This window comes from Dipodomys merriami, unplaced genomic scaffold, assembly GCF_024711535.1.
Source record: "Dipodomys merriami isolate MVZ:Mamm:240054 unplaced genomic scaffold, mDipMer1.0.p SCAF_35, whole genome shotgun sequence".
NCBI lineage: Eukaryota > Metazoa > Chordata > Mammalia > Rodentia > Heteromyidae > Dipodomys > Dipodomys merriami.
In genome coordinates this window covers 14,901,327-14,914,450 of record NW_027205048.1, presented here as the reverse complement: position 1 = coordinate 14,914,450, position 13,124 = coordinate 14,901,327, and the positions used below count along the sequence as shown (strand labels likewise).

Sequence of the window (13,124 nt, the reverse complement as noted above, 5' to 3'; positions counted from 1 at the left end):
ATAATAATGTAGAAACCAGGTGCCAGTGGCTCACATCTGTGTGAGGTCTGAGGATCTTGGTTCAAAACAGTCCTGAGCAGACAAATCTGACACCCTTATCTCCAGCAAAAGTCCAGAAGTGGAGGTGAGGTGCAAGGGCTGGAGTGCCAGCCCGACTCTGGTCTACCTCCTGTGCTCTGCTCCCCTCTTGTGTCACGCAGGACCCGGGTGGGCATCTATGGGAGCGGCGGGGAGAGGAGGAAGTGTGAGGTTGGAGGACAGGACACCGGGCGCATGCAACCCCAAGTATTCACCCCAGCAGAGCTCAAAACGCAAGCGCCTGCGCAGAGGCGAGTAGCGGGGCCATCTAGGGGAGGGACCCGTGTCCGGGGGACAAAGGCACTTGGAATGTTGGGATCTGAGCGGAACTGAGGAAAGGGCCAGGCCCTGCAAGCCAGCTGGGCGGAGGCTGCAGGTCGGGCTGGGAGGCCTGGGGTGGGCGGTGAGGCCGGCGCGTGCCTCTACAAACAGACCAGGGTGGTCACCATAGAAATGCAAACCACAGGCACGTGCAAACCGGGGTGAGGGCGGGGAGGAGCGGGCTTCAAAGGCAGTGCACCTGGGCCGGCGGAGGCGGGCACCCTTGGGCGCGGTGTGCGAAATGCCTGCGAGTGTATAAAGGGCCTGGGCCTGGCTCCCCGAGGGCCGAGACCGACGACCGATCGCACAGGCCAGGCCATGCGTGCTGCCCGTGACTTACCTGCGACGCTGCTGCTGCTGCCGCCGCTGCTGCTGCCGCTGCTGCACCGGCTGGCTGCGCCCCGGTCCGCGCAGGCGCAGGCTGAATCCGTCTTCCACAGCCGGGACCGCTCCGACCTGGCGCCGTCCCCGCGGCAGCGCGCCAAGCCCATCGCCGACCTCCGCGCCGCTCAGGTAGGGGGAGCGCCGCGCGTGCGCAGCAGCGCTCGCCACGGTGGGGGCGGGGGGAGCATGCGCAGAGCTCTCCACGGGGGGCACGTGCGGCCCTACGCGGGCTTCGTGGTTCTTCGTGGTTCGGGGAGGAAACCCGGGCTCCGCGCTTCCCCTCGCGCGGTCGGTTCTGTGGCGCTGGGGATGGAACCCGGGCCGTGCCCAGGCTGGGCCTCAGTGGGGCCTGACGCGCGTGCGCGGCCGCGGGTGGGTCTCCCACACCCTCCAGGTCTCCCCCAGCTGGGCCTCAGCGCACTCCGCACCTGCCCCGACCCCCCACCCCCACGTCCCCCGGGCTCTGGGGGCAGGGCAGGGACACAGCAGCAGCCAAGCCCTCGTGGCAAGCACTCCCCAGATTTGGCGCACTTCTCTCCCACAGAGATTCCTGTCCAGATATGGCTGGTCCAAGGTGTCTTCAGGCCGGGGTCCCAGCCCCAAGGGGCCCCCACCGGCCCCCTCGGGCTCCGCCCTGGCCGAGGCCATGCTCCGGTTCCAAAAGGCCAACGCCCTGCCTGCCAGCGGGAAGCTGGACGCGGCCACACTGGCGGCCATGAACAGGCCTCGCTGCGGCGTCCCTGACACGCGGCCCCCGCCCCAGGCTGCTGGGAAGACCCCGCCGGCCCCGCGGGCCCCGCTAGCTTCTCAGCCCAGGGCCCGGCCAAAGCGCTTCCTGCAAGTGCTGCTGCCCAGGCCGGGCAGGCAGCGGGAAGACTCCCTGGACAGTGGGGCCATCTGGGCCTTCTCCAAGAAGACCCTCACGTGGAGGCTGGTGGGAGAGGCCTACAGCAGCCAGCTCTCCGTGGACGAGCAGAGATACATTTTCAGACTGGCCTTCAGGATGTGGAGCGAGGTGACGCCGCTGGACTTCCGCGAGGACCTCACGGCCCCCGGGGCCGCCGTGGACATAAAGCTGGGTTTTGGGAGAGGTAAGAAGGCCACAGGCTCGGGACCCATGCAAGTGTCACAAGTCCTCTGGGTCAGGGCCACCGTGGCTGCCACACCCCCGCGTTGTGGCTCAACTAGACTGGGTGGGCTTGCTCCACACCGACACTGGGGCGGCTGCGCTCAGTCCTGTGGCTCGGGTGGCTTCTGGGGCTTGCTTACCTGCAGTTTAGGTGTGCTGGTCAAAGAAGGGCGCCCAGCCACCTGCTCCCATGGAGAAGCCCCAGGTGCTGCCTGCGTTTTCTCGGGAGCACACACAGGCAACCACCCTGTGCCCTAACTTCTCTGCAGTTCAACTGTGATCTAGGGGTGTTTCCTCTCCGGGCACTGCTCCCCGCACTTGGCACTGCCATCTTTTTTGGGGGGGGAGGGTCCAGTCGTGGGTGCTGAACTCTGGGCCTGGGCGCTGTCCTTCAGCTCTTCAGCTCAAGGCTAACGTTCTACCTACTTGAGCCACAGCACCACTTCCAGCTTTTTTCTTTTTGCTTATGTGGTGCTGAGGAATCGAACCCAGGGCCTCATGCATGCAAGGCAAGCGCTCTACCACTGAGCCACCGCCCCAGCCCCACGGCACTGCCATCTTTATCCTTCCTGGTGGTATTAATGCTGAAGCACACCGCCTGCAGCCTGGGCGCTCCTCCCAAGGGAGGTCCAGCCCTGCTGCTCACACACAGCTTCCGGAGGTTGGGTGCTCTCAACATCTATGCAGGGCGGGGAGTCCGTAGCAGGCACCCCTTATTCACTGCCACCACACTCTCTGCCCTTGCCAGGCCGACACATGGGCTGCCCTCGGGTGTTTGACGGGAGTGGGCAAGAGTTTGCTCATGCCTGGCGCCTGGGGGACATTCACTTCGATGACGACGAACACTTCACCCCCCCCACCAGTGACATGGGCATCAGCCTTCTCAAGGTAAGTGGTGGGAACTGCTCCCCTGGGTCAGCGAAGGGCAGAGCAGCAGAGGGCTGAGCGGGAGGCCGGAGCTCTCCTAAAGGCTAGTGGATCTCTGGGGGTGGCTCCCCAATTCTTGCCTGACCCTGTCTCCTGGGCAAGCCCAGCTCACCAGGCACAGGCCTTCTCTCTGCAACCTAGGGACCCGTCCCAGGGGTATGCAAAGGCCCAGGCTGGGCCCTGCACCCACGCTTCATGTTCCCCTCTAGGTGGCCGTCCATGAAATTGGACATGTCCTCGGCTTGCCTCACACCCATAGGACGGGATCCATAATGCAACCCAATTATACTCCCCAGGGGCCTGCCTTTGAGTTGGACTGGTCAGACCGAAAAGCAATTCAAAAGCTGTATGGTAAGGTGGGCCTGGGCCAATCCTCCCCAGAACTCCTAGATGACACGCGGGGTCCGCTTCCACTCATGGGGAGGCTGGCCCCCAAGGAGCACAAGGCTGTGCAACTTGGAGCATCTGCCCTCTAGATCCCCACAGGATCTAGGCTGGAGTACTGGTGTAGCACACAAGGCCCTGGTGTATTCCCCGGGACCACACACTGACTGCAGCCACGGGTGGAGGACAATGCTTCTCTCCTCCCCGACCAACACACCCAATGTGGGTGGTCCCTCCTTCGTCCTTCCTTTCATTTGCCTCCTGCCCTGCCTGGGAGGAAAGAGGTCCCTACAGCTTCCTAGACACAGGGAGGGCCCTCGGTATCTCTCCAAGCTGTGCGGATGGAGAACCGCTGGAAGTTTACTGCAATCCTAAGTGAAGGACAGCTTAGCCTCGCCTGAGTGGGTTTCAGTCTCTCGTCGTTATGTACCACAGTACTAGCAACTGCTTAATGAAAATGATTTATATCAAGCATAGTAGTACATATTTGTAATCCCAGCACTGGGAAGGCCGAGGCAGGAAGAAGAGCAAGTTTAAAGTCACCCTGGGGTACACAGTGAGACTGTGCCTCAAAAGATGACATTTGTAGCTGGGTGCCATTGGCTCACACCTGAGATCTGAGGATCACGGTTCAAAGCCCAGGCAGCAAAGTCCATGAGATCTTCATCTCCAACTAACCACCAAAAAAGGTGGAAGTGAAGCTGTGGCTTCATGTGGTAGCGGACCAGCCTTGAGTGAAAAAGCTCAGGACAGCACCCAGGCCCAGTTCAGCCCCAAGAATGCCATAAAAAGAACAGAGAGATTAATGACTTAATGTGGATGCCTAAGGAATAGCCATTGGCCTCCTCCTTTCTACTGAAGGTCATTCACAAAGATCATCTCATGCCTGTTCTACTCACTGCCTCCTGTTCTCCATACTCAAGAGCCTTTAGTGACAACAAAGCCCAGGCACATTTATTTCCTCCAGTGGAAACTGAACTCCTGTGTGCCTTGAACCAACATTTTTTTTTTCACTAATGAAATCCGATGGCGTGTGGACACACAGCTGCATCCATGCTGGGGCCAGGATTGCTATGAGCAACCAGTATGAGCCAGGGCCAGCCTCCTTCCTTCCAATTGCACATGCACCTCTCTTTACAAGGTGCTTCCACAGAAAATCCCAACTTTGCAACTATCCGCATTGCACTTACCTGTGAATGTTGGCTTTTGCACTGAGCATCCAGTGCCTGGATTTTTCTCTTTTATCCAGGCTCCTGTGAGGGATCATTTGATATCGCATTTGACTGGATTCGCAAAGAAAGAAACCAATACGGTGAAGTGCGGGTGAGATTCAGCACGTACTTCTTCCGCAAGAGCTGGTACTGGCTCTATGAAAACCGCAACAACAGGACACGCTACGGGGACCCTCTGCAAATCCTCACTGGCTGGCGCGGGATCCCGGCACTAAACCTAGACGCCTTCGTCCATGTCTGGACCTGGAGACGAGATGAACGCTATTTTTTTAAAGGTAAGTATGGCTCCATTTCCCTTAGTAAACAACTACATTCAGGCTGCGCACTGGTGGCTCATGCCTAGAATCCTAGCTACTCGGGAAGCTGACATGTGAGGATCTTGGTTCATAGCCAACCTGGGCAGCAAAGTCTGAGACCTTAATTTCCAATTAACTACCAAAAAGCAGTAAGTGGAGCTATGACTCAAGTAGTAGCGCTAGCCCTCAGTGAAAAAGCTAAGGGACAGCACCCAGGCTGTGTGGTGCATACACATGCACATACACACACCTGTACATGCAGGATAAATGTTTGAAGCCCCTAACAAGGAACCCATTTGGTTGCTGGTAGCATCTGATTAATTCCTTGCTTGCACCATCCAATCTCAGGCCTAACTCACTAGGTGAATGCTGTGTGATTCAATGAGTGAGTGCTAGTCAGGAGAGCTTACTAAGAGCGGTGGAAAGGCCTACATCAGCTTTCCTGGTTCTGAAGAAGGCTGCCTTGGAAAGCAACCCACAGCCACAAGTGCTGAAGGGACTGCGGCAGTGGTGACGCTGCCCTGGTCCGAGAATGGAATCAGGATAATGCCGGCGCTGCTAGCAGTCAGGGCTGGACCTAGACTTACAGGCAGGTGAGATGTAAAGCCCTAGAAAGGCCACTTGGAATGGTGTGTGCCTGCATGTGTGTGTGCACAGGCCAGCACAGGGCTGTGCCTAGAAAAGGCCCATGAAGGAGACTAGTGAGTCCATGAGGTGATGGGATACCCACTCAGTGACATTTCTGGGGGACTCAGTCGGCTTCACTTTGGAGAGGCTTGAATGCAGGGCCACGGGTGGGGCTTCACCAAGGGCAGGCCATTCTGTCAAGCACTTTTGCACACAGCCCGTGTGGGCACTCTGCATAGCAAACTCAAATGGCTACAGCCTAATCCCCAACCTGACAGCATGCACACCGCTTTGCCTGAGCCCTATAATGCACTGCTCTACACCACTCAGTAAGGCAGGAGAGAAACAGACTTTCACTGTAAGTGATCCCCAGGACTGTTTCCCATGGTTTGTGTTAACAGATCCCATGATGTTTCTGATTGGTTCCCAGGAAACCAATACTGGAGGTACGACAGTGATCGGGACCAGGCCTATACAGAAGATGAACAAGGAAGAAGCTACCCCAAACTGATTTCAGAAGGGTTTCCAGGCATCCCCAGCCCCTTGGACACAGCCTTTTATGACCGAAGGCAGCAGTTAATTTACTTCTTTAAGGAGTCCTCTGTAAGTATCTGCTTCCCCAAGCACTGATGGATGCATCAGGTGATCGAGCTCTTAGTTGAGAGCTCTTCCCATTACTTCATATCTAGAAAGTGGTGGCAGATCACTAGGTAGAAAATTATAATTTCAAGTCCCAAGAACTGCAGTCAAGTTAAGTGAATCTAAAAATCAATGATTTTGAAAAGCCGGTCTTACTGTCACATTTCCTTTGCAGGTATTTGCGTTTGATGTCAACAGAAATCAAGTACTTGACTCTTATCCAATGCAGATCACTCAAGTTTTTCCAGCAGTAGCACCACAAAACCATCCCTTTCGCAATATAGATTCAGCCTACTACTCCTATGCACACAACTCCGTGTTCTTCTTCAAAGGCAATGCCTACTGGAGAGTAGTTAACGACAAGGACCAACAACACAACACATCGCTGCCTTTGAATGGCTTACTTCCAAAGAGGCCTACTTCAGGGAAGTGGTTTGACGTTTGTGATGTCGATGCGTCCACACTGAACATGTGATGAGAACAGGAAAATGGAAGTAACCATAGGAGTTCTCTTCTGAGACAAAAAGGCCAACTTCTTTCACAGAGCAAATGAACCAGGTTTTCATTCGCTACAGCAAATATGGCTCCTTAAACCCAGTACAAAAAGCATTTCCTAACTCTAAACCACCTTGATTTAAAGACCATTATGGGGAGGGGGGATATCAAATAATTTTACTAATATTTTAAAAGGAAAGCTTTAAAAAAGAAAGAGAAGCAAGCACTCCTAGGTGGGGTGCTAGTGGCTCATTTCCTGTAATACTAGCTAGCTACTCAGGAGGCTAAGATTTGAGAATCAGGGTTTAAAGCCAAGCCCAGTAGAAGTCTATGACTCTTATTTCCAGTTAACTAGCAAAATGCCAGACCAGAGGTGTGACTCAAATGATGGAATACCAGGTGTGAGTGAAAAAGCTAGGAGAAAAAAACAAAGCACAAAAAAGGCACACACCCCAATGGCTCTTCCTTTCTACGCTGCTGGGGCGCTGCTGCCATGTCCCATTCGTGCACTGCCCAGTGTGCGCTTGCGGGAGGGGGGGGGGGCAGTCGGGCCAGGCCCTCAGGAAGGACATGCCGCCCTTAGAGGCACTTCTAACAGTGGGATTTGATGAACCATCACAGAATTTGCATTTTTATTACAAAGCCTCTGTTACAACGTCTTCTAAAACCTCACAGTGAGCCAAAGGTTTTCAAGCTTCACCCGGGTGCCATTCTGGGTGAAGAAATGGAAGCTCCTCTGCCAAACCCCTGTTCCTTGTGGGCTCGTCTCCCGGTACCAGCTGCTGCCCTCTTTCCTCTCCATCCGTACTCTCTGGCTTGAAGTAGATGTGCACCCCGATGGTCCCGAGCAGCTCTTCCCTGCTCTGTGCAGCCCACCCAGTTGGTGTTCTCCTCTCCATCGGTGACCACTACATTCTGAAGTCAGACCACCGTGGAGCTCTGGAAGCTCACTAGGTAGCTTTACCTTCCCTCTATCAGTGTATCTAGGATAGGAATTGGGCCCCTTTAACTTGTATGCAATATTGGTACTTACGGGTTTTTGTTTTGTTCTTTCTGGTGCCAGTACTGGGGCTTTACTCCAGGCTTCCACCTTTTTGCTCAAGACTGGTGCCACTGGAGCTATAGCTCCACTTCTGGCTTTCTGCTGGTTAATAGAAGAGAATCTATAGGATTTTCCCAAACTGGCTTTGAACCATGATCCTCAAATCTCAAGTTCTGAAATAGCTTGGATTATTGGTGTTGAGCCATCTGTGCCTGGTGCTACTTATTCTTTTTTTTTTTTTTTGGTCCGGTCGTGGGGCCTGAACTCTGGGCCTGGGCGCTGTCCCTCAGCTCTTCAGCTCAAGGCTAGCACTCTACCACTTGAGCCACAGCGCCACTTCCGGCTTTTTTCTTTTTGCTTATGTGGTGCTGAGGAATCGAACCCAGGGCCTCAGGCATGCAAGGCAAGTGCTCTACCACTGAGCCACCTTCCCAGCCCTTGTGCTACTTATTCTTAACACACATCAAAACCCACACCTTAGGGAGGCAGACAAAATCTGGGCAATGAAATTAAGTGAAAAAGACTCAGTAGCCTATGTGACCAGATTACAAATATTATTTCTTGTAAAGAACAAGCTAGCTAGGTATCACAACTCACACCTGTAATCCCAGCTTACTGGGAGACATAAGGACAATTGCATTTCAAAGTTAGCATAGGCAAGGAGTTGACAAGACCTCATCTTAAACCAGTGAGTTAGGCATGGTGATACGGACCTGTAATCCTTGCTTCAGAGGCCGTAGGTAAAAGGCCTCTGGGCAAAAAATACAACCGCTATCTGAGAAATGACTAAAACAAAAAAGGGCTGTGGATACCATCCAAGTTGTAGAGCAACTGCTAGCAAACACAAAGTCTTGAGTTCAAACCCCAGTACTGTTGAAACAAAGGACTAGCTAAAGCATAGGCACTTCAAGAAACTTTGCCGTAGGCAAATTACAAATGCATATGAAGAGGTCATTTCTTTCCTCTGCAGAATTTTTGTTATTGCTGACCTCAGAAGATAGCTAGAATTTATATTTTCTCACCTAAAAATAATTTCCCTCTTGACGAAAGGCTGTTGTTCATTTAAGGATGGCTTAGGAGACAAAGTAAGCAATTTTAATAGCCCTTAACTGTGGCTTATTTCTATTTAAGAAATTCTTTTTAAACTTATCAATGGTAGACAGATACTGTCAGTCACTGAAGTATACAGATTTAACCACAAGCAGGGGAAGGGCTGTCCCAGCTGTGGGCAGCATCTCCTGCGCCCAGACTCAGGTCCGCAGGCTTGCCCACAATGGGGTCAATGGCTGGAACTTCAGAACTGTCTGGCTGTGTAGTACCCTGTACCTTGTCTTTCCTGCCACTGAGTAGTAACTGTGAAGAACTGTGGGGCAGGGGTGCAGCTCAGTGGAAGAGTACATGCCTAGCACGCACAGGCCTGGATTCAGTTCTCAGTACACAAACCACAAAGCCAGCAGAGCCTGTCCGCTTTATCCTTTGACAAGAGGGTGCATGTCTGCACACAGCAGCACCGAGAACACAAAACACTGCAGTGACAAGTGACTGGATAGCTGGATCTTACTTTGACTGCTATGATCTTTTACTTTATAAAGCTGAAGAATTAAACTGAGTTCAAATCGCAACTCCATGTGAAGAATGAAAAATGAAACCAGAAGGATATTTTAAATAAATAGCTTATTTATTCAAAATAGTTTTCTTACCTTATTCACAGTTTCGGGCTTATATGAAAAGGGGGTAGTACCTAGTCTTTATCAACTCTCACACAAAACCCCATCAGAACATGCATCAAATACAGACCTGCACAAGGTTTACCTTTGAAAAATCTCCCACTACACCTTAAAAAGGGCCCTTGTTTTTGTGCATTTTAGAAGGAAACACTGTAGATATACAGCAAGTTTAACTCATTTGAACTTACAAAATTATCTGCATAAGTCTCTCAACCAAAGTAACATTTTTTCCAAAATAATCAGATCTTAAACTCGTGTAGTGCTAGTGTAATTGCATCACAAAGTCCATGGAAACCAAGGTGCCACGTGCTTCGCACAGAGAGCACAGCGCTGGAGCAGCCCTCTGCTTCTGCCTCAAGCACTTCAGAAGCAGCAGCTTTCCAGGACTCCACCGTCCGCCTCTGTCCGCCCTGGAAATGACTGCCTCTGCTGCTCACCTGTTCACGCAGCATCTCCTCACCTTTAATGGGACAGCAGAGAGGCTGGACAGGGCTGCTTGGCGTGGAAGGCACTGACAGCGACTGCAGGCGTGCTCTGTGTGCTCACGGGACGGCGCCGCCACCGGTGCCGCCCACTTCCCCGGCCCCCCGGGCGAGCTGCTCCAGCAGACGGATGACGACGTCAATCCTTTCCACTAGAGTGGCACTTTTGTTCGCAGTCGCTCTCAAAAGCTGGGAATAAACCTGCTTGTTGTTTTTCAGGACTGCATCTTCTTCAATGTTACTGCTGGAGGAGAAAGAGTGGCTGAGAGAGCAGTGGCACAGACAGCAACAGCAGCAGGTGCCCCACCACGGCCGCGAGACTACCACACACCTACCACCCTGGGCCTGCGAGACACTGATGCCGGTGCTCCTTTAACATACCCAGGTCACTCCCTGGCTCTGTGGCAGGGAGTTGGAGAAGGGCACTGGGAGAAGACACAGAGGGAGCACTTACCAAAACAATGTCATTAGCTCAGGGCTCAAAGCCCTGAGACTCGTATCTCCAATTAACCCCGAAAAAAGTCAGGACTAGAGGTATGACGCAAGTGGTAGACAGCTAACCAAAAGTGAAAAAGCCCAGCAAATACAAGGCCCTGAGTTCAACCCCAGGGCCAAAGTCAAAAACACCCCCTCCCCACAAAAACCAAAACAATGTCAGATGATATATGCCAAAGTGAAATGCAATGGAGATGGCCAGGGGCAGGGAGGCTGGGTGGCAATCCTTAAGGCCCTCAAATTGTATAGACAGGCACACAGGCACACTGCCCACCGGGGTATGAGCTCTGGAGCCCAGCTGCAGCCATACCTCCACTCTTAACTCACTGGCGCAACTCTGGTATGAGAGCACACTATCAACCGTTCCCCTTAGGAAAGATCAGCATACTATGTTAGGTGCCCAACTGCATGGCAAGTCAAGCTCAGTGTGACTCTTAACAGTCCCATGTGACACCCACCCCACCCCCATGAAACCAGATAACAGCTGACGTCCCCTGACTGCGGTGTAGTGCGGCCCCCATGAAGAAGGGCAAGGACTGCACTTTGCTTCAACAGCTCAGGTCCTGGGATCAAAGTCTAAGCATCCAATTCCACATTGGGTGGGTCTTCTCCATTTCCAATGTGCATCTCTCCGCGCACCAAGAGACTACCAGGACTGGCACAGAGCACCTGCTGGGACAGTGTCCCGCCCCTAGACAAGGATGTCCCTTCTACTTAGATCACCCTCCAGACATCCCTTAACCAGTCTGACCCATTAGAAACCCACTTCTCCACTTCTTGTGTGAGTGGCTCAGGGCCTGCACTCTGTCCCTTAGCTTTTTTATTTTCATTTGCATGTTAGCAGAAATATAAGAGAATCGGTCACTGACACACTAGCCAACACTGACACTGTTTTGTTTTCAAACTGTCCAACACACTTAGTGTATAAACACAGTATCACATCAAGTCTTTTGTTTAATAAGCCCTAAAAAAGAACGACCCCAAATACCCAGTAGAGCTGCATGAACACATTTGAAAACTTTAGATAATGATTTTCTTCAAATGAATATGAATAAACTGAACTGACATAAAATTATTTCAGTCACCACAGGAACATATTAAAAGACTGAAACTATGACCTGTCAGCCAATTACCTAAATCATTCATTTGTGAAGTCAGTGAATTACTGCGTTACATACATTTATATTGCCACCTTGTGGAAACCAATTTACTTGACTGCTGTTAAGCGAGGAAAAGCTAGGAGCTCCTTTTCAAGGGTGTGTAAACACATGCACTGTCTGCTTTGCCTTCATCCTGCTGGGCACCTGAGCTGTGAGCAAATGGGCCGAAGGAGCCACAGCACATCTGAGACTCTCATGAATGAAAGTGCTCCTCACAACACTAAGCTGCACTCAAACCAACTAAGCTGTTCTAGTCAACCTGCCCTTTCCCTCCCAACCAACAGGACCTTGAGATAGTAAGATGGCTCCTCTGCAGCATGCAGGATGGAGAGAAGATCTGAGGCGAAAGCTGGAGCAGACATTAAGAAGTTCCTTATGGAGTCTGCCCCACCATACCATGCAAGGTTTGACTCCCAGTGGATGCTTCAAACTAAGGACAGTACTGACCCTTACATACTCCCCTCCCCCACCTCCACCCCCAGCTGGACGGTGGCGGCTCATGCCTGTGATCCTAGCTACTCAGGAGGCTGAGATCTGACGGTAAGTTTGGAGCCAGCCTAGGCAATAGTCTGTGAGACTTATATCCAATAAACTACTCAGGAAAAACCGGAAGTGGCCATTTGGCTCAAGTGGTAGAGCACTAGTGTTGAATACAGAGACTCAAAGATAGAGCCCAGGCCCTGAGTCCCCCCACTACTCCCCCCCCAAAAAGTTTATAAATTAGGCATGTTAAGAAATTAGCAATAACAACTCACCAAAAACAAAAAAATTTTTATTTTTTTTGCTCAGTCGTGGGGCCTGAACTCTGGGCCTGGGTGCTGTCCCTCTGCTCTTCAACTCCCACTTCCGGCTTTTTCTGCTTATGTGTTGCTAAGGAATCAAACCCAGGACCTCATGCATGCAAGGCAAACACTGTACCACTAAGCCACCTTCCCAGCCCTCACCAAAATCTTAATATTAACGTAATTTTTCTTTCTTCATTGAGAACATATACCTATTTCCCTAAAGAAAACATTTCACAGCTTCTCTTTGGCATATACTTGTCACCATACTTATGCACTGGAATCATAGTTTTGTAAAATGGGGGCTGTTTTGAGTCGGGGATCCAGCAGTCAAGCTGATAAACAGGGCAGCTACGAAGTGACAGTGTACCCAGGGAGGACATAGCAAAGGGGTGACTCCTTGTCTGGGGCAGGGGGAAGGGGCAGTGTAAGAATTCATCAAAATGGTGCCCAAAACTTGTACATGGTTTATTTATGGAATTTTCCACTTAATTTTTTGGGACAGCAGTTGGCCATAGCTAACTAACCTGAGAAAGCAAAACTTGAGTTATGGAGGGGAGTGAAAACAACTTGAATATAGCGCTGTTTGGAAGGTAGCCATGGCAACAACAAAACCATCTCAACCACGGCTCATCCACAGGCTATACAAATGAGCTCACCATCCCCTGTGAAGGCCTCACAGGTGAAGGGTGTAAAAATTCCCAGGCAAAACGGTTACTTCCCTCAGCCGCTACTGCCCTAGTGACAAGTCCAGTTCTCAACTTCTGAGCCAAAAATCTGTGTAACTATAATCCCTCTGTACATCAACTCTGTAATAATAAATTATTAAAAAACAAAAAGCTGAGAGCCATGGTTGAAGTGGTAGGGCACTAGCATTGAATAATAAAGTTCAGGAACAATACCCAAGCCCTGAGTTCAAGCCTC

General features: G+C 51.7%; 2 protein-coding genes across 5 annotated transcripts in view; one reads left to right on the top strand and one right to left on the bottom strand.

Annotated features, from left to right (window-relative positions):
* Positions 1-717: 717 nt before the first annotated feature.
* Positions 718-6,492, top strand: Mmp21 (matrix metallopeptidase 21). Its single transcript, XM_069987926.1, has 7 exons — positions 718-912; positions 1,328-1,874; positions 2,661-2,800; positions 3,049-3,190; positions 4,473-4,730; positions 5,809-5,981; positions 6,193-6,492. Exons 1-7 carry the CDS (start codon positions 718-720, stop codon positions 6,490-6,492), a joined length of 1,755 nt encoding a protein of 584 aa, XP_069844027.1.
* A 2,721-nt stretch (positions 6,493-9,213) lies between these two features.
* Positions 9,214-13,124, bottom strand: part of Edrf1 (erythroid differentiation regulatory factor 1) — a 35,558-nt gene continuing 31,647 nt past the window's right edge. For 2 of the 4 annotated variants that reach the window (XM_069988274.1, XM_069988276.1), the window contains one exon: positions 9,214-10,007. In XM_069988274.1, coding sequence (XP_069844375.1) covers positions 9,824-10,007 — 184 coding nt within the window. In that variant the 3' untranslated portion in view covers positions 9,214-9,823. The remainder of the gene's footprint in view (positions 10,008-13,124) is intronic. The other 2 variants (XM_069988275.1, XM_069988277.1) reach the window with 1 other exon arrangement.

Excerpts from the sequence above, each read along its gene's own strand:
- Mmp21 (XM_069987926.1), top strand. The coding sequence starts at position 718 with ATGCGTGCTGCCCGTGACTTACCTGCGACGCTGCTGCTGCTGCCGCCG. Across the intron at positions 913-1,327 it reads CCGACCTCCGCGCCGCTCAG|AGATTCCTGTCCAGATATGG; the intron begins GTAGGGGGAGCG and ends TCTCTCCCACAG. Across the intron at positions 4,731-5,808 it reads TGAACGCTATTTTTTTAAAG|GAAACCAATACTGGAGGTAC; the intron begins GTAAGTATGGCT and ends ATTGGTTCCCAG.